This window comes from Salmo salar, chromosome 15 (assembly GCF_965601325.2).
Source record: "Salmo salar chromosome 15, fSalSal1, whole genome shotgun sequence".
Classification (NCBI taxonomy): domain Eukaryota; kingdom Metazoa; phylum Chordata; class Actinopteri; order Salmoniformes; family Salmonidae; genus Salmo; species Salmo salar.
In genome coordinates this window covers 49,193,551-49,214,916 of record NC_138305.1, presented here as the reverse complement: position 1 = coordinate 49,214,916, position 21,366 = coordinate 49,193,551, and the positions used below count along the sequence as shown (strand labels likewise).

At 43.1% G+C, this 21,366-nt stretch overlaps 1 protein-coding gene across 1 annotated transcript in view; it reads left to right on the top strand.

Moving 5' to 3' along the window:
• The window catches only part of esr2a (estrogen receptor 2a), a 38,195-nt gene that overhangs the window by 1,998 nt on the left and 14,831 nt on the right, over nt 1-21,366 (top strand). The window contains exons 2-3 of the mRNA NM_001123577.2: nt 18,364-19,240; nt 19,700-19,866. Of these exons, the coding sequence (NP_001117049.1) occupies nt 18,777-19,240; nt 19,700-19,866 (631 nt within the window). The 5' untranslated portion in view covers nt 18,364-18,776. The remainder of the gene's footprint in view (nt 1-18,363; nt 19,241-19,699; nt 19,867-21,366) is intronic.

Here is a 21,366-nt window from a genome sequence, read left to right as displayed (position 1 = left end):
ATACTTTAAAAAATGCCATAGGACAGGATCATCAACTAAATTCAGCCGCGGGACAATTTTTTTTTTCTTGAGCGGATGGTCAGGGGGCCGGAACATAATAAAACATTATTTGTAGACTGCAAATTGACTGCAACAGCTTGTCGGGGCATAAACTCTACAAGGTGTCGAAAGCGTTCCACAGGGATGCTGGCCCATGTTGACTGACTCCAGCAGTGTTACAGTTCTGGACACAAACCGGTATGCCTGGCATCTACTACCATACCCTGTTCAAAGGCACTTAAATATTTTGTCTTGCCCATTCACCCTCTGAATGGCACACATACACAATCCATGTCTCAATTGTCTCAAAGCTTAAAAATCCCTCTTTAACCTGTCTCTTCCCCTTAATCTACACTGATTGAAGTGGATTTCACAAGTTACATCAATAAGGGATCATATCTTCCCCTAGTCAGTCTGTGATGGAAAGAGCAGGTGTTCTTAATGTTTTGTATAATCAGTGTATATCTTTATTATGCATGGGGATACTTTGGAACAGATTTCCAAAATTAAAATCACTTGGAGCTGATTTGCTGGTGTTTTTTCAGTCTTCTATGTCCAACAATAAAACATACAGTATAGCTATTTTTTGTGAGGGGGCTCATAAAACTTGGTGGACCAAATAAAATCACCTGCGGGCCAAACTTGGACCGCAGGCCGCTAGTTGGGGAACCTTACCGTAGGTGAACCATTTGAGGTTTTCTGAGGAACCTTAAATGGGATGGGTCTTTGACAAACCATACAAAAATCAAGAGTTTCAAATAACCATCATAAAAGATTCTACGAAAAGCCTTTTGTGGTTATTTGCGGGACTCAGATGGTTCTTAAAATTTTGGTAGTTCTCGTTTTCTGGGTGTTTTAACACTGTAGGGCAGGGGTGTCGAACTCATTCCATGGAGGGCCTAGTGTCTGCAGGTTTTTTTTCCCTTCCAATTAAGACCTAGACAATGAGGTGAGGGGAGTTCTTTAATTAGTGACCTTAATTCATCAATTGAGTACAAGGGAGGAACGAAAACCAGCAGGCACTCGGCCTTGGTGGAATGAGTTTGACACGTGCTGTTGAATCTTATATGTTCATTTCCTAGAGTGCCTTTCGAGTGAATTTTAGAGCTACCAGTACCACCCATGTCCGTTTGCTAGTGAAAGACATGGTTGTTGCATTCATTCATTTTCAGTTCTGTGACCTTCACCAAGCAAGATCCTAAGTTAATATGTTATCATTAAAAGTCACATTATGCTGGCTGGCTAAGTGGTGTGTACATAAATATTAATATCCAGCCAGAATGGGGATAACCAACATTTTGAATTTTTGGCAATGAAGCCCGTTATCTACTTCCCCAGATTCAGATGAACACGTGGATACCATTTTTATGTGTCTGTGTGCAGTTTGAAGAAAGCAATTGCGCTAACGCTAGTTAGTAACTAACTAACATTAGCGTAATGACTGAAAGTCTATGGTAACTGCTAACATGCTAGATAGATTTCCAGTCATTGCGCTAATGCTAGTTAGCATTGGCTCGCAAAACTTCCTCTAACTTCCTTTGTACTGGATGCAGAGACAACATTTTTATCCATGAGTTCATCTGACTCTGAGGAAGTAGATGAAGGGCTTCAGTACCAAAATCCCGTAGTGTCCCTTTAATTAATCAATCAATGTACATGCAAAACCAGATATAGATTTGTTTTTTCTATAAATCAACCTACAATAGAGTATGCTGGGAAATATGACTGATGGATATGGTTTTGGTTAAACTCTGGTTATCAACACCAACACTGGAGTTATTTTGTGTTAATTTAACTCCTGAATCAACAATAGAAATGTTACACCAAAAAATGAACACTAGTTACCACTGGCCAATTTGTTATGTGATGTAAAAGGGACGCATAAACAGGCTTCCATATATTTCAAGAGCCTTTTTATAATTCTGAAGAACTGTATATGCCACGTCAAGAACCCCTCCACTTAACTCAGTTTCTTTGTCAGGCAAGAGTTCTCCATGGAACCTCAAAGATGTCCTCCAGGGAATTTTATTTTATTTTTACTTTTCCTGTTGAGAAGCAATATCCTAAGTATAAATACAGTCAAGTACACACACTAAAGGCCCCCACAACTGCAAACTTCAAGGACTAGAGCATTCAAGGAGTTGGTCTGATGGTGACTTTGATGACATTGGCCACCCCTTTCTTTAGGAACAATAGAGAACAAAAGAGCCCAACCCCACTTGTGCCATGTCATAAGGGTACCAGGATCACCTATTGAGATTACTTTTTTGTTGTTAAGTAAAGCAGGTGTTAAATGAGGTGAAAGGAGACTGAAGTTGGATTTTAAGAGCTGAGGAAGAACCATGTAAGAAGCTTAATTTTTTTCAGTGTAGGGCCAGAAGTTTTTCCAGGCATTTTTTTCAAACCATATGACCTGATTAGAAAGATCCAATTCAATTATAGCCCATTTAAAACTATTTAAAATCAAAATAAAATTGTATTAGTCACATGCTCCGAAAACATCAGGTCTAGATCTTACAGTGAAATGCTTACTTACGAGCCCCTAAACAACAATGCAATTAAAAAAAATACGGATAAGAATAAAAAATAAAAGTAACAAGTAATTTAAGAGCAGCAGTAAAATAACAATAGCGAGACTATATACAGGGGAGTACCAGTACAGGATCAATGTGCGGGGGCACCGGTTAGTTTAGATAATATATACATGTCGGTAGAGTTATTAAAGTGACTATGCATAGATGATAACAACAGAGAGTAGCGGCGGTGTAAAAGGGAGGGCAATGCAAATAGTCTGGGTAGCCATTTGATTAGGTGTTCAGGAGTCTTATGGCTTGGGGGTAGAAGCTGTTTAGAAGTATTTTGGACCTAGACTTGGCGCTCCGGTACCGCTTGCCTGTCGGTAGCAGAGAGAACAGTCATTTTACAACTGATTAATCTCTATGTCATACTGTACAGGGTCCGGAGTTTCATCCAGGCTGAATCACAACCGGCCGTGATTGGGAGTCCCATAGGGCGGCGCACAATTGGCCCAGTGTCATCCGGGTTTGGCCGGTGTAGGACGTCATTGTAAATAAGAATTTGTTCTTAACTGACTTGCCTGTCTTACCTGATCATTCGCCCTACAACTCTGGAACCTGCAATTTCTTCCAAAGAAATGGAAGCCTGAAAAAGCCAATGCATGCGTTTATGTGACAAAGGTTTGCATCTTTTTATTACAAGATTATTAATGTGTAATATGTATTTCAGTGAAAATATTAGGTTAAGATCATATATAACATATTATCCGCACTCAATAAGATGAATAGGCCCAATTATGGGGGATCTCCCTTTTAAACCATTCGCTACAGGAGTTGCTTTCAAGTTTTCTGTGCTTTCATACAGTGGGGGAAAAAAGTATTTGATCCCCTGCTGATTTTGTACGTTTGCCGACTGATAAAGAAAGGATCAGTCTATAATTTTAATGGTAGGTTTATTTGAACAGTGTGAGACAGAATAACAACAAAAAAATCCAGAAAAACGCATGTCTAAAATGTTATAAATTGATTTGCATTTTAATGAGGGAAATAAGTATTTGACCCCCTCTCAATCAGAAAGATTTCTGGCTCCCAGGTGTCTTTTATACAGGTAACGAGCTGAGATTAGGAGCACACTGTTAAAGGGAGTGCTCCTAACCGCAGCTTGTTAACTGTAAAAAAGACATCTGTCCACAGAGGCAATCAATCAATCAGATTCCAAACTCTCCACCATGGCCAAGACAAAAGAGCTCTCCAAAGATGTCAGGGACAAGATTGTAGACCTACACAAGGCTGGAATGGGCTACAAGACCATCGCCAAGCAGCTTGGTGAGAAGGTGACAACAGTTGGTGCGATTATTCGCAAATGGAAGAAACACAAAAGAACTGTCAATGTCCCTCGGCCTGGGGCTCCATGCAAGCTCTCACCTCGTGGGGTTGCAATGATCATGAGAACGGTGAGGAATCAGCCCAGAACTACACGGGAGGATCTTGTCAATGATCTCAATGCAGCTGGGACCATAGTCACCAAGAAAACAATAGGTAACACACTACGCCGTGAAAGACTGAAATCCTGCAGCGCCCGCCTGCAGCGCCCCCTGCTCAAGAAAGCACATAAACATGCCCGTCTGAAGTTTGCCAATGAACATCTGAATGATTCAGAGGACAACTGGTGAAAGTGTTGTGGTCAGATGAGACCAAAATGGAGCTCTTTGGCATCAACTCAACTCGCTGTGTTTGGAGGAGGAGGAATGCTGCCTATGACCCCAAGAACACCATCTCCACTGTCAAACATGGAGGTGGAAACATTATGCTTTTGGGATGTTTTTCTGCTAAGGGGACAGGACAACTTCACTGCATCAAAGGGACGATGGACGGGGCCATGTACCATCAAATCTTGAAATGTATAATAACTGAAAATGTAGCTAGCTAGACTCTTACCCATATACATGGATGACGGCGTCTCCCTCTCTGTCACGAATGCCGTGATTTTCCTTCGTTTGAAGATGTAATCCAGAGACATGTTTTATACAACAGCCTTCTGTGTTCTGTTTTCGACCCTCTCCATCTCCTTAGCTATCATACTCTGCTTCCACAGGGCATTCCACTGATTTCAACTCGGTCAAATTCTTCCGTGACAACAACACTGTTGGTCGGCGTTAATTCCCCATCACTGTCATCAGAAGACTCTACAATGTCTGGTTCAATATTTGTTTTTGGACCTAAATCAGGGATTTCCTCCAGAAAGTGGAAAGCATTAGTAACACTCTTGTAGTTCTTTGTGATGTTTTTCAAAAAAGCCGCGTTAGAAAGGATTACCTACACAGGTCATGTTATAGACAGAAGATGCTACATGGCAGACCAATCCAAACTCATCTCTCGGCAGGTCTAGCTCATCCATTATCTCAGCCTAACACGGCTAGCGGGAAGGTTCCTGGCTTTTTCCGTGACTAAACCAACTAGGCTCGTAATTTAACAATTTTATTCGTATTTACAGATGGCATACACATTTTTTTTATTAAGACACATAAAAGTTCACATGTTCCAGAACGCATTTTGATAAAAATGTTTAGTTTACGTTTAAAAGCCTCTCCAGTGAAGTAGTGACGTGCGACATACGCATATGCTTACAGGATGTCAGTACAGTTATAAAGGAGTGTGTTGAATCCACAGTGTCATAACCACACACCACAAACTTTCCACTCTCAAATTGTCAATAATTTATTTGACATTAGCCTACTTTCCTTTAGCACAGGTTTAATGGGCAATCAATGGACCCAACCAAATTGAGTATGTAGGTAGGGTTTTGAATTTATTCAGGCCAATTCATCTTTTCATTCATGCAGTAGCCTAAAAAAGTTTTCACAAGAATACTTTCATCTTAATGAAAAATGTCAGTTTGGCTACACTGTCACCACCACATAGTCGATTGCTTTGATATGATTTATTCGTCACCACTTACACCAGAGGTTCCCAAAGTTTTTTGGCCCATGACTCTATTTTGATATAAAACTAATTTTTGCAACCCCAACATGTAAAAACATTTATGTACTTAACCAATTTTTACTTTTTTAATTGGAGCTATGACAGTCTGTCAAATTGTTTTAGACTGATTTGTAATAATATTTCAATCTGAAGGTAGTACGGTTTGAAGTGAATCAGAAAGGAATTGGGAAGTTCAGGAAAACATTAGGCAATAATTGTGTATGATCTTCTGTGTAGAAAATAACATAATTTATGTTCTTTTTCCACCAGTCTGATTTACTGCCTGGTTCTGAGGAAAACAGATGACACATACTGTATGTACTCCTGAAAGTTGTATCTTTCAGTGATGAGCTCATAAGATTTTGTAGCATAAACCATTAAATGGTTAGAGCAACATTTGTAGGAAGAAAACAGAAACCACTCTGTTTATTACAACCGCATTTAGCGGCTACTGGAGGTTACTCACATAACCCCGGTTCTATGAACCAAGTGCAATCTTTTTTCCAGAATTTCTCTCGCAACCCCATTTTCAAATCAGGCGAGCCCACATGGGGTCACAACCCCTAGTTTGGGAAACGCTGACTTACACTGTAGTTTGCCTTGCTGTACAATCATATGTACTTATTTGACAGTACACCATTTTCAGAGAACGCTCACTCAGATAACCTCAATAGTGGTGCGTCCATTGGTACTCTCTCTAAATTTTGCATCCATGTGTCTTGGACAGAGAATGTGCTCTTTAGTCTAAAATGATTACGCTTAGGCTAGAACAATTGCAACAATCAAGTGGGTAGTTTGAGATGAGAACGAGTTTGAATTGATTTCCCATCAACCCTAAATTAATACGTTGTTGTCATGTTGTGTTGCTGCCATGCCATGTTGTCGTCTTAGGTCTCTCTTTATGTAGTGTTGTCTCTCTTGTCGTGATGTGTGTTTTGTCCTATATTTTATTTTTAATCCCAGCCCCCATCCCCGCAGGAGGCCTTTTGGTAAGTCATCATTATAAATAAGAATTTGATCTTAACTGACTTGCCTAGTTAAATAAAGGTTGGATAAATAAATATGTAGGTCAATATTTAACAACCATTTTGTTTCTCCCATTTATCTTTTGTCATGTTCTGTTCTTTCCTTCTCGTCTTTGACATGTCATTGAGAATCAGCCAAGCCTATTTGGGGATCTTGGAACACAGTCGAAATTCATAGGCCTTTTGCCTTTGCTCTAGGAAGCATGTTGGCCTATACGTGGGGGTGTCCTGTTTTTGTAAAAAAAAATACCCCCAAGGTCAAGTCTCCAACCATTACTTTTCAGTCTTTTTGGGTCAGCCTGGTACAGTACAACAAGGATGAGGTTTTGGTTGTAATTGAGAAACGTCTGTACAAATCTTCAAACGGAAACACCTGTGCATGACTGGTTTGAGCAGATTTTCTCTAGAAGCTGTGTGCTCTCAGCTAGTGGAGTGTGGATACTTAGACTGCGAGGTGAGTATGGTTTGGGATTGGAGTTAGTGGGTTTAGGGATATTCAGGGCAGTGGTCCAAAGTACCTCTTAAGGCATTTTGCTGAGTGAAATTAAGTACTGTACATTTTTCGACTTCCTCTAAGTATCTCAGGGATAAGAGTGGCGTAGTCCTTGCACCCCTCTCCAGTAGTTTTACACACTAAGCTCAGTGAGGCAGATGAGAGCCTCAGAAGCATGGATTCAATGTAGAAAATGCTCGGGCAAGTAAGAGTCTAGCTGGCTATTGGCTCACCTCTTTAATTTCTGGGTACGGTTAGATTAAAGTAATTTGGTGGATGGATGTGCAACAAATGCAAACATATAGTTGATTCTTAAAGGGGAGATTGAACCCTGATCTCTGGTGTGAAGGCACATGTGCTTTTTGCCAGCTCTGCTGTGACATTTTATGTTTTTATCTATCTATCCTATCTATCCCCGGGGTCAATTTGGCTCGGAGTTGCTGAGCTAAAGCCTAGGCATTTGCTGGGAAAGCCAACACAAACATTTGGGTTTCGTAGTTGTGCTGTAATGTGTAGGAGCACGAGGCTGGGGTTTCTTGTATCTCTGAATTGGCCAAGTAGTGGCATGATGGTATAAGGTGATGTTGGATTAGTGTGGGTGTTATAACATCAGGCATGTGGGATGAGGTACCTGTTTTTTGGTTGAAAAGCCAGTGTGCACGACTCTGTCCATTAGGAATCTTCTGCCTAGCGCTTTAATTGGGCTAAAGTGCAGCAAAGCTCTCCAAATAGGTGAAGTAAGTATGTTGGTTGGTCTTCTATAGATGGTGTTGGCCCTGTATCTTATCCATACTCAGTAGGTTTAGTAGGTGGGAGTTGCTCTCTCACGCTTCATTGCCAGCTGTTTTCAGGACTGAGTAGTGGGGAGGCTGCTTTCAAGGCAAGGTCACTGCTTCAAACGAAACACCAAAAGTCCCCCTTCATGTGCTTTCGCCCTGAAATAATAATTAAGGATGCAGAATGCTCTAGTAATTGTGCTTTATTTTAAAAAATACTTGAAATTGCCAACAAAAAACACCAAGGCCAGTAATATCTGAAACTTCAGTCAACTTGGAATTATAACATTTAAAAAAGGAATATTTGTATGACTGTGTGATTTTGCTATATGTTCGTCCTCTGTTGCCTGTGTTTTGCAAGGGCCAAGTTCAAGTGTATGATTTTGATCATCTAGACCAGAGAAGTCTAGATCAAAAGTTCAATTTAAAATGCAGAACTGCTGCAGAACTGTGCTCAAAATATGTTGTTCACTGCAATCTGAGAATTTCCAAAAAACAAGAATAAGCCTGGGACTACATTAGAGCTGGGCGATATGGACAAAAATCCATATTGCGATAAATTGCCTGAATTGATGTGATAACGATAAATAGAATGATAAGTTTATAACATTAATGTGCACCACAGATTTTTTTTTAAACGATCCTTTAAACTGCTACTAGTTAGATGGTTGTAGCCGTCAATTGTCCCATTAACAATCACCCATATATCACCCAATCACCCATATATCACCCAATCACCCCCACATATCACCCATATATCACCCACATATCACCCATATATCACCCAATCACCCCCACATATCACCCATATATCACCCATATATCACCCAATCACCCAACGCATTTCATTTCAAACTTCACATTTCTCCAGTATAGGCTGCTTATCGTAATAAACGATATCAGCAAAATGCCAGCGACAAGTGATCATATAGTCGGTGTTGAACATTTTCGATTTATCTTCCCAGCTCTAGACTACATGTGGATTTATTCAAGACCGATGTATTATTCTAGACAGAGTACAGTTCTCAGTATTGAAATAGCAGAGCTAGACAATACACTGGCTCGTCTGTACTCAAGCTGGGACGGACAAGACTAAATGAGAAATTGCTGTTGAACACCCTGAGACAGAGGGCAGCGAGCGTACCCTGTTTGGCGGGAATTGGTGACTTGCGAGTCACACTGCTCAGCAACAGCATGAATCGGTGTGTAAACGCACCAACACGACCTCATGGCTCCACCTTGTCACTAATCTCTTGTTCAATTTGTAGAGGACATGGATTTACCGTGGAAGGCTTCACACTGGGTAGAGTGGGATATATCTCTGACGATCCCCTGGACCTACAGTATAGCGCTACCGCCAACACTAAGATATACCATTGCGTTAGGTTAGTTAAAATAAAGCCCTAGGAGCGCTTGTTGTCAGTAAGTGATTTGTTTTACACCACAGATAATTAAAGTAGCTAGCTAACCAGCTAATAGAGTTGTTTAGATTTGTTTACAGTTGTGCTCTACCGCTCCTGTCCTATTTTGCTAGCTGCCATAACTGCCTCACACGGAACCCAAACCGGCTGCGCACGTGCGCCATCGTGCATAAATGTATTTTGTCCCCCCACACCAAACGCGATCACGACACGCAGGTTAAAATATCAAAACAAACTCTGAACCAATTACATTAATTTGGGACAGGTCGAAAAGCATTAAACCTTTATGGCAATTTAGCTAGCTAGCTTGCACTTGCTAGCTGATTTGTCCTATTTAGCTAGCTTGCTGTTGCTAGCTAATTTGTCCTGGGATATAAACATTGAGTTGTTATTTTACCTGAAATGCACAAGGTCCTCTACTCCGACAATTAATCCACATATAAAACGGTCAACCGAATCATTTCTAGTCATCTCTCCTCCTCCTAGGCTTTTTCTTCTCTTGTCTTTATATTGCGAACTTTCATAAATTAGGTGAATTACCGACACCGACCTCATTCATCTTTCAGTCACCCACGTGGGTATAACCAATGAGGAGATGGCACGTGGGTACCTGCTTCTATAAACCAATGAGGAGATGGGAGAGGCAGGAATTGCAGCGAGATCTGCATCAGAAATAGAACTGACTTCTATTTTAGCCCTTGGCAATGCAGACGCTCGTTGGCAAGCAGTGTGGGTGCAATAATTGAATAATATAGATTTCTACATTTATTTTGCAACGCTCGCACACGTTACGCGAGCGGTGTAGTCAGCCTGTCATGCTTCCAAAACGTGATGGGATGGTTTCAGCTATGTTTACATTTTGGGCATTGGGATGTATGCACATTCCTTGCCTGTTGAAGTAGCAGTGAAAGTGTGCAATATAGCCTTTGCTAAGGGGAAACACTAAACAATGATTTACATTTAAGAATGATTAACCTCTCCTTGGAACTGTGTTTCCCAGTAACACATGGGTCATAAAAGGCTACAGACGCCTGCTGCCTGAGCTCGTCTGAAATGTGTGTGTGTCTGTGTGTATACACCAATGTGGATATGTCTTCTGTCACCGTGCATACATTTCTGACACACTATTTACACAAAAGGCTGGTAGCAGCACAGGGTCAGCCTTACAGCAGTTTAGGGGTTAAATGTCTTGCTCAAGGCCACAATGGCACTAGGGGATGGCACCAGCCCTGGGTATAGTATATTTCAACTACATAATCTAGCTGTGCTTGCCTGGTTTGCCATTGTAAGGTGGTAGTAGTAAATCTTAACTGAGACCTGAACACTTACATTAGCTCCACAAACGAAAGCCTTTATCTCAGCAGGCTAACACAATCTTGCAGTGTGCATGAGACCCGGGCTTGAACCCACCTAGTCTGTAAGATCAGTAATTATCTGGTTCAACCACCAGATTTTCCTACTAAAAAAGGGGTCCCCCTACCAGTCGCGCTTAGTAGCTAGGGACGACCCTGCATGTATCTGTCTGTCTGTTTTTTGTTTCTCTATCTGTCTACCCATTGGGGTTAAGGTATGTTTATTTTGGCTGGCTTCCCATAAAAACTGCACTCAGAGCACTGGACTGTCGTAATGTGAATCCTGCACCAAGTCAGACGTCCTGCAGTGTCACAATCAATCAATACACAGAGAAGACCCAGTATTTATCAATTGCACAATTAACAGTTTGTAATCAGTAATGTAACTTTTGGATTACCCAAACTCAGTAACGGAATCTGATTACTTTCATTTACTTTCCCCTTAAGAGGCATTAGAAGATCTATTGCAGGATAAATCAATGTTGGAGTTTAACATAGTTGGCCATAAATGGATATTGCATTTGACTTTAAGGGATGGTTATGTAGGCTTTTTCTAACCCATCTCTTTCTACTACAGACAATAATACGATTATGCTATATCTTTACCTATCAAAAACAATTCTTTACAGGCAGCTTATACTTCTTAAATTCAACCATTATTGGGTTAAAATACACATATACTCTACATTTGTGATCAGCCATGCACAACAACTAACATCTGTAAAGGCGTAAATAGCTAAATTACAGTGAAGCAGTGTGATTCATAACAATGCGGTATGTAGATAAGTATGTAATAAGTGATCCGTGTCACCCGTAGGCTACACTGCTGTCATCCTTATCGCCAAGCGTTTATTCAAGTTAATCTTTGGATGCCGACAGCAGTCGCACCATTAGAAGACATAGCTTGGACTATGGCCTAAAAAAGCCAATTCCTGCTTTTTTCCTGCAATCCATCAAGCGCATTTGATGTGTCATCATAGTGGTCTCTGACTTTCTCAGGCTGAAAAACATAAACTTGCGCCTTTTTCCAGTGCTGATTTGAATGTCATTGAGGTCAGAAAGGTGTCAAATCATTTCTGAATTGAGAAGTAATCCGAGATTTTTTCAAAAGTATCTGTAATCTGATTAACAATATTTCTGGTGGTAATGTAAGGGGTTCGTTTTTTTGTAATTAGTCCCCAACCCTGTCTGTATGTTTTTGTGTATGCGTGTGTGTGCTCTGTTTGTCCCGTCAAGGCTCCGACGCGAGACTCATGTGACAAGGGCTACAAATGATCATGGATTATAAAGGGAAAACCAGCTGTGTGGCGAACAACGATGCCTCTCTCAGAGAGGAGCTAAATGTATAAATGTGTATTGCCCTGTAGCACTCTGTCATCATTAGGTGATTTGAGAGGCGGGTTAAGGACCATATCAGCTTAGTGTTGCATAGTATACCGAAACAGTACTTTTTCGATACTAGAACATGAGAAATGTCTCTGTAATATAATTTATTCTGTCAAATATCTCACGTCGTCTACTGATTGAGAGAGGATCAAGTCTGTCTATTAGCACAGCTGATGTCCCCGTACAGCGCGAGAGCACCGTGCCTGCTCCACTTACTTATTGCTAGCTCTAGCCTTCCAGTGAGTTCAGTAATTCCTCATGGGTGTCTGGGCTGCATTACCACTTATGCAGCGCAGAAGTTATCACACTTGAATAATGCAAAACAGCATGTAGAAATGTTGAAACTGTTAATTACTGTTCCCAAAACAATGTCCAGTACAGGCTAGAACACTGCAAGGCAAGAAGATATCAGTAGCTTCCAGCTTTGTAGGCAAACTTTCCTTGCTAGCTTACAGCTGAATCCAACATCTATTCTCTACCCTAGTACATTGTTTGTGATACCATAACGCAAAATATTGCTGATAGTCAAACGAAAAAATTATGAGTTCAGTTAGTCTCCCATGCCTCACATCTCTCCCATCTTTGCTCGAGCCTTGAACTGACTTTGTGTGAATGACGTCATGGGTCTTAAAGGGAAAGCGCACACTTTTAGGAAAACAACCTCTCCCTCAACATCAGCAAAACCAAGGAGCTGATCGTGGACTACAGGAAACGGGGGTGAACACGCCCCCATATGCATCGACGAGGCTGCAGTGGAGAGGGTCAAATGCTCCTCGGCGTGCACGTCACATAGGATCTGACATAGTCAAATCACACCGACACTATAGGCGCAACAGTGCCTCTTCAACCTCAGACAACTGAAGAAATTTGGCATGGGCCCTCAGATCCTCAAGAAGTTTAACAGCTGCACCATCGAGAGCATCTTGACCAGCTATATCACTGCCTGGTATGGCAATTGCACCGCCGTCAACCGCAAGGCTCAACAGAGGGTGTGTGCGGGCATTTACACCAGGCGATCTCTGAGGAACGCCTGGAAGATTGTCAATGATCCAGTCACCCGAGCCACTCTGTTATCATCTGGCAAGTGGTATTGGAGCATCGGGTGTCTGACCAACAGGCTCCAAGACAGCTTCGAGGCTAGCAACACTAAAGTATGCATGAGAGCACCAGCTGTTTTGGAAGACTGTGTGATCACGCTGTCCGTAGCCGATGTGAGTAAGACCTTTAAACAGGTCAAAATTCACAAGGCCGCAGGGCCAGACAGATTACCAGGATATGTACTCAGAGCATGCGCTGACCAACTGGCAAGTGTTCATTGACATTGTCAACCTGTCCCAGACTGAGTCTGTAATACCTACATGTTTCAAGCAGACCACCAGTCCCTGTGCTCAAGAACGCCAAGGTAACCTGCCTAAATGACAATCGACCCGTAGCACTCACGTCTGTGGCCACGAAGTGCTTTGAAAGGCTGGTCATGGCTCACATCAACACCACCATCCCAGAAACCCTCAACCCACTCCAATTTGCATACCGCCGCAACAGATCCACAGATGACGCAATTTCTAGTACACTGCCCTTTCCTACCTTGACGAAAGGAACACCTACGTGAGAATGCTATTCATTGACTACAGCTCAGCGATCAACACCATAGTGCCCTCAAAGCTCATCACTAAGCTAAGGACCCTGGGACTAAACACCTCCCTCTGCAACTGGATCCTTGCCTTCCTGATGGGCTGCCCCGAGGTGGTAAGGGTAGGCAACACAACACATCCGCCACGCTGATTCTGAACACGGGGGCCCCTCAGGGGTGTGTGCTTATCCCTGCCTGTACTCCCTTTTCACCCACGACTGCGTGGCCAAGCACGACTCCAACACCATCAAGTTTGCCGACGAAACAACGGTGGTAGGCATGGTCACCGACAACGATGAGACAGCCTATAGGGAGGTCAGAGACCTAGCAGTGTGGTGCCAGGACAACAACCTCTCCCTCAAGGTGATCAAGACAAAGGAGCTGATCGTGGACTGCAGGAAAAGGAGGGCTGAGCATTTTCCCATTCACTTTGACTGGGCTGTATTGGAGCGGGCCAGGAGCTTGAAGTTCCTTGGTGTCCACATCATCAAAAAACAATAATGATCCAAGCGCACCAAGACAGCCGTGAAGAGGGGACGACAACACCTATCCCCCCTCAGACTGAAAAGGCATGGGTCTTCAGATCCTCAAAGTTCTACAGCCGCACCATCGAGAGCATCCTGACTGGTTGCATCACCGCCTGGTATGGCAACTGCTCAGCATCCGACTGCATGCGCTACAGAGGGTAGTGCGTATGGCCCAGTACATCACTGGGGCCAATCTTCCTGCCATCTAGGACCTCTATACCAGGCGGAGTCAGAGGAAGGCCGTAAAAATTGTCAAAGACTCCAGCCACCCTAGTCATAGACTGTTCTCTCTGCTACCGCACGGCAAGCGGTACCAGAGCGCCAAGTCTTTTTCGACGCTGCTGCTACTCGCTGTTTATTATCTGTACATAGTCCACTTTACTTCTACCTACATGCACATTTGACCTCAATTACCTCGACTAACCTGTACCCCCGCACATTGACTCGGTACCGGTACCCCCTGTATATTGCCTCGTTATTGTTATTTTGTTGTGTTACATTTTTCACTTTCGTTTATTTAGCAACTAGGAGTGGGGATGGGGAAATCAGCTGTCAATCAACAGCTCATCAATTTAGCCAGGGAAACACAAACAGTAGCCTATCATTTGTTTTCACGCCTTTCATTATGTGCAAGGTAAAAATATGTCGTTCTGCCCTTGAACAAGGCAGTTAACCCAGTGTTCCCCGGCAGGCTGTCATTGTAAAATATTAATTTGTTCTTAACTGACTTAAGTTATGCCCTCCGGTTCTGATATAACTTCTGCTATAGCAACATCAAGCTCAGCCAATTTTAGGATTTTCGACTTTAGTGCCTAGTACAGGCACTTTTCGTCATCAAATAAAGCACCCCCACAGATTATCAGAGGATGGTGGATGGAAGGGAGGGGTTCAAACGGTTTGAATATGGTCGTGACCAAGCTGTATCTGTGTAGAATGCAAGATCAGACTGGTTTGTACAAGGCTAAGTAAAATATCCCTGGACTGTCCATATTTGAAATGTGTAACTAAATCAAGCAAATGGGGGATTGAGTTATTTATGCCAGGAGGGTGCGTGCTGGAGTTGAACCCACAATGGCACACTATTGGCACTGAAGGCAGTGACCCTAACCACCAGACTACCCCAGGCCACAATTTAACTCTTCGATCGTTGATTCGTAACCTTAAGATGTCCTCTTTTTAAATAATATACAGTGAGGGAAAAAAGTATTTGATTCCCTGCTGATTTTGTAAGTTTGCCCACTGACAAAGAAATGATCAGTTTATAATTTTTATGTTAGGTTTATTTGAACAGTGAGAGTCAGAATAACAACAACAAAAATCCAGAAAAACGCATGTCAAAAATGTTTTAAATTGATTTGCATTTTAATGAGGGAAATAAGTGTTTGACCCCTCTGCAAAACATGACTTAGTACTTGGTGACAAAGCCCTTGTTGGCAATCACAGAGGTCAGACGTTTCTTGTAGTTGGCCACCAGGTTTGCACACATCTCAGGAGGGATTTTGTCCCACTCCTCTTTGCAGATCTTCTCCAAGTCATTAAGGTTTCGAGGCTGACGTTTGGCAACTCGAACCTTCAGCTCCCTCCACAGATTTTCTACGTGTTTCATGCGCCATTGTGCTCCATTCCGTAGGCTACCTCACTATTCTCAATTTTATCTTGTCTTTACATCTAATGTTATAGGCATATGTGTGCAATTCATTTTGATAGACTATAGTTTAGGTGTAGCCTACTGTACAGCTGCATTTCGGATGCACTTGTATGTCGTAGCCTAGGAGAGAGCAATATATATCTTGTGTTATTTAGCTATATAAAACAACGGTTGTTGATGTGTATGGCTGAATTTCAGAAACATTTTTGTACATAGGCCTAGCGTTTGAATGAGCAATTGAGAGGATGATTTTGATAGCAAGCCGTGATCCAATGACTCGACTGCTCCCGCATGGAGAGAAAGAGAACTGTTAATTTGGATGCAGCAGGAACATTCTCAGTGACAAAAGAGGGATCAAGTTAATAAAGGGGTGGTGATGGGTGGTATGTCAGCTTTTCTGATCGAGTTCCCGTGTCTTCCTTTTACCTGGGGCGGTTGCTAAGGGACCCACAATGAGTGACTAACAGACCTGGCATGGGTGGCACTTAGATTACAGGGCCCGCATTTTCATAAAGCGTCTCAGAGAAGGAGTGCAGGTCTAGGATCAGTTTAAACTTTTGTATCATAATGAACAAGATCACATGGACAGGGGGGACCTTATCCTTGGTCAGCACTCCTACTCTGAGATGCTTTATCAATACAGGCCCAGAACGACATAGAACCATGCAGTTACACTTCCACAACCTCTTTGCAAATGCAACTAAATTAGTTCAAATTAAATCAAATGTTATTTGTCACATGCGCCCATTACAACAGGTAACCTTACAGTGAAATGCTTACTTACAAGCCCTTAAACAACAATGCAGTTTGAAGAAAAAAAGTGTTACGTAAAAAATAGAAAAAAACAACAAAATGTAAAATAACCGTAACAAATAATTAAAGAGCAGCAGTAAAATAACAATAGTGAGGCTATATACAGGAGGTACCGGTACAGAGTCAATGTGCGGGGGCACCGGTTAGTTGAGGTAATTGATGTAATATGTACATGTAGGTAGAGGTAAAGTAACTATGTATAGATAATAAACAGAGAGTAGCAGCAATGTATAAGAGAGGAGGGGGGGCAATGCAAATAGTCTGGGTAGCCATTTGATTAGCTGTTCAGGAGTCTTATGACTTCGGGGTAGAAGCTGTTTGGAAGCCTTTTGGACGCGCTCTGGTACCGCTTGCCGTGCGGTGGCAGAGATAAGTCTATGACTAGGGTGGCTGGAGTCTTTGACCATTTTTAGGGCCTTCCTCTGACACCACCTGGTATAGAGGTCCTGGATGGCAGGAAGCTTGGCCCCAGTGATGTACCTGGCCGTACGCACTACCCTCTGTAGTGCCTTGCGGTCGGAGGCCGAGCAGTTGCCATGCCAAGCGGTGATACGACCAGTCAGAATGCTCTTGATGGTGAAGCAATAGAACTGTTTGAGGATGGGAGGACCCATGCCAACTCTTTTCAGTCTCCTGAGGGGGAATAGGTTTTGTCGTGCCCTCTTCACGGCTGTCTTGGTGTCTTGGACCATGTTAGTTTGTTGGTGATGTGGACACCAAGGAACTTGAAGCTCTCAACCTGCTCCAATACAGCCCCATCGATGAGAATGGGGGCGTGCTCAGACCTCCTTTTCCTGTAGTCCACAATCATCTCGTTTGTCTTGATCACATTGAGGGAGACGTTGTTGTCCTGGCACCACACGGCCAGGTCTCTGATCTCCTCCCTATAGGCTGTCTCATCGTTGTCAGTGATCAGGCCTACCACTGTTGTGTCATCGGCAAACTTGATGATGGTGTTGGAGTCGTGCCTGGCCATGCAGTCATGAGTGAAGAGGGAGTACAGGAGGGGACTGAGCACGCGCCCCTGAGGGTTTAAGATCAGCATGGCGGATGTGTTGTTACCTACCCTTACCACCTGGGGGGGGAGGGGCGGGCGGCCGGCCCGTCAGGAAGTCCAGAATCCAGTTGTAAAGGGAGGTGTTTAGTCTTTGGGCTTTGATCGTTTTCATTTTTCAATACTCCACATGTAGTCCTTTATTCTTCATGGTTGAGAGGCTAACTACGTCTGTGCTTCTAACTACGATGTACTTGCTGGTTATTTATGTTTCTCAATATAAGTAATGAAAATACCTTGGGTGTGTCCCAAATTGAATCCTATTCCCAATATAGGGCACTACCTTTGCCTATAGCTCTATGGGCCCAGATCAAAAGAAGTGCACTATATGGGGAATAGGGTGCCATTTTGGGCATAGCCCTTGACTAGCTGCAATCAGGCTCAATTGGGCAATTGGCGGTACTTGAATGAGGTCTCAATTACAAAGCGTGCTATAGTCAGTGGAGCTGATCTGAGTAGTGTTGAAAACCTGGGTCGTGTTCAGTAAGCAGAAAAACTGTCCTGTCATAAAATAATTTCAAAAGTATGAAAGGAGATTGGCTAGTGCAGTCCCCTTTTTAAAAATACAAAAAAAAGTTATGGAACATCTTCGGTTTTGTGCATAGAATTTTATTGGGTCTCAATAATTTGTTTGAGTTTAACGTATGATGTTTTAGTGAAGAGCTCTGTTTGACACAATCCTTTTCTCTCTTTCCCTACAGTTGGAATCCCCTGATATCGGAGACCCTGCCATTGTGTCATTTTTTTGATGTCGTCAGAGGTCCATACACGGATGGATTGCTACTCCATTTATCGATTCTGGGAAAAATCCACATCCATATCTGGTGACACATCCCCTGTAACCGTGTCCCATGCTGATGATGCATTACAGCCAGATCCTCTTGTAGGCTTCCTATAGTCGAGCCTCTTGCTAAAATTCTCATAGACCTCTGCTAAAGCCTGCTTTGAGATCTCCTACAGTTGCCAACACGGTGACCATAAGCACACGTCTAGGATCAGCTTTTCCTCCCCCAATTATAATCTCAATCATTAATGAAGGAAAAATTCACAGCTGACCTTAAATCAGCTTCAAGCGACATTGTCATCTTCCTACTGGGAGTGGTGTGTCTCATTGATGTCACAATATAGAAGACTCCCTGGCCTGCCTTCAGAGCTCCCGCAGTCGCCAATGGCTGCGTCTCCACTCCCAGAGCGTGACTCTGCGACCCTTCTGAAGCTGCAGGAAGTGGATCCCAGCCGGGTTGGCCGCGGTGGCCGCATCCTCTCGCCCATCTTCAGCGCCCCGTCCCCGGCGCTGCCCATGGAGGCCCACCCCATCTGCATCCCCTCCCCATACACTGACATCGGGCACGACTTTAACCCCTTGTCCTTCTACAGCCCCACTCTGCTGAGCTACGCTGGGCCCGCGCTCCCTGACTGCCCATCCGCCCACCAGTCCCTCAGTCCCTCGATCTTCTGGCCCCCCCAAGCTCACGTGGGGCCTCCATTGTCTCTGCACCATCGGCCCCAATCTCGCCCACAGCAAGGCCAGCCAACCCGAGTGTCCTGGGCGGAGCCCCATGCCCTATCTGAGAGCAGGTAGGAAGGAAACTGAGTTTAGGTAGGAAGGACACAGGGTTTCTTCACTCCTTGCAGGCTTTTGCCCTAGCCCAGCACTAACTAACCGGATTCTACTTTTAAACTGGGCAAAAGCCCCCACACATTGCAGACCTCCAACTGCTGCATTTCATTACAAAATTCAGAGCCTCTTCTTTGCAGGTGTGAAGGGACTAGATAGGTGTGAGCCATTGATCCATCGCGTTTCCGCCACAGAACAAGAATTAGATTATATTTATATTGTTTCCTCCATATTGCTTTCACCTATCCAGTCCTATTAGATCTGTGATGGGGAGTCAGTAAGGTAAGAAGGGAGGGGGGCACTTTGAAAGGATTATTCATGAATGTCATTATAAAGTTTTACCCTTGTTTTGTATGGTTTTCAAAACATCATCAGTCATGTTGTCTTTACTGTCTGTATTCTCTCTGTGTGATGGACAGCAAGCCTCTGAGGAAGTGCTCACAAGAGAGTGAGGAGACGGTCATCTCGCTGGAAGGCAAGGCTGAACTGCACTTCTGTGCCGTGTGTCACGACTATGCGTCGGGCTACCACTACGGGGTGTGGTCCTGCGAGGGCTGCAAGGCTTTCTTCAAGAGGAGCATCCAAGGTAGTAAGGGCTCAGTGCTCCAGATCATGCACATACAGTGCCTTCAGAAATTATTCATACCCCTTAAACTCTCATTTTGTTGTGTTACAACCTGAATTCCAAGTAAAAACATGTTTTTAGAATTTGTTGAAAATTTATGAAAAATTCGGTACAGAAATATCTAATTTACATAAGTATTCATACCCCTTTGCTATGACACTCCAAATTGAGCTCAGGGGCATCCAATTTCCTTTGATCATCCTTGATGTCACTACAGCTTGATTGGAGTCCACCTGTGATTGCTTGGACATGATTTAGAAAGAAACACACCTGTCTATATAAGGTCCTACAGTTGACAGTGCATGTCAGAGCAGAAACTACACCATGAAGTCCAAAGAACTGTCCGTAGATCTCCAAGATTTAATTGTGATGAGGCATATATCTGGGGAAGGGTCTAAAACTATTTCTCAAGTGTTGAAAGTTTAAGAGCACAGTTGTCTCCAAAAAATATGGAACTACCCAGACTCTGCCTAATGCTGGCTGTCCAACCAAACTGAGCAACCGGGCAAGAACGACCTTGATCAGGGAGGTGACCAAGAGCCCAATGACCACTCTGACAGAACTACGGAGTTCCTTGGCTGAGATGGGACAACCTGCCAGAAGGACAATAGTCTCTACAGCACTTCACCAGTCTGGGCTCTATGGGAGTGGCCAGACAGAAGTCACTCCTGAGAAAAAGATACATGACAGCACGCCTGGAGTTTGCAAAATGACATGTGAAAGACTCTTGAGATCATAAGGCAAAAGATGTTGTGGTCTGACGAGACAAAAATGTAACACTTTGGCCTGAATGCAAAGCGCTATGTCTGCTTACTGTGAAGTATGATGGTGGTAGAATCATGCTCTGGGGATGCTTTTCCGTGGCAGGGACTGGGAGACTGGTAAGGATAAAGGGGAAAATGAATGGAGCCAAATAAAGGGAAAACCTTGAAAATCTGCTTCAGAGTGCAAATGACCTCAGACTGGGGCAAAGATTTACTTTCCAAGAGAACAATGACCCCAAGCATACAGCCAAAGCAATGCTGGAATAGCTTCTGAACAAGAATGTGAAAGTCCTTGAGTGGCCCAGCCAAAGCCCAGACTTGAATCCCATTGAAAATCTGTGGAAAGACTTGACGATTACTTTTCACTGCCGCTCAACAGAGGTTGAGAAAATCTGCAAGGAAGAATGGGAGAAAATCCACAAAACCAGATGTACAAAGCTGATACAGACATGATGACTCAAACATGACTCAAAGCTGTAATCACTGCCAAAGATGCTTCCACAAAGTATTGACTTGGGCGTGAATACTTATGTAAATGAGATACTTATGTATTTCATTTACAGAAAAATTGCTACAAAATGTAAAAACATGTTTTCACTTTGTCATTATGAGGTATTGTGTGCAGATGGGTGAGAAAATGTAATTGAATCAATTTTGAATTTAGGTTGTAACAACAAAATGTGGAATAAGTCAAGGG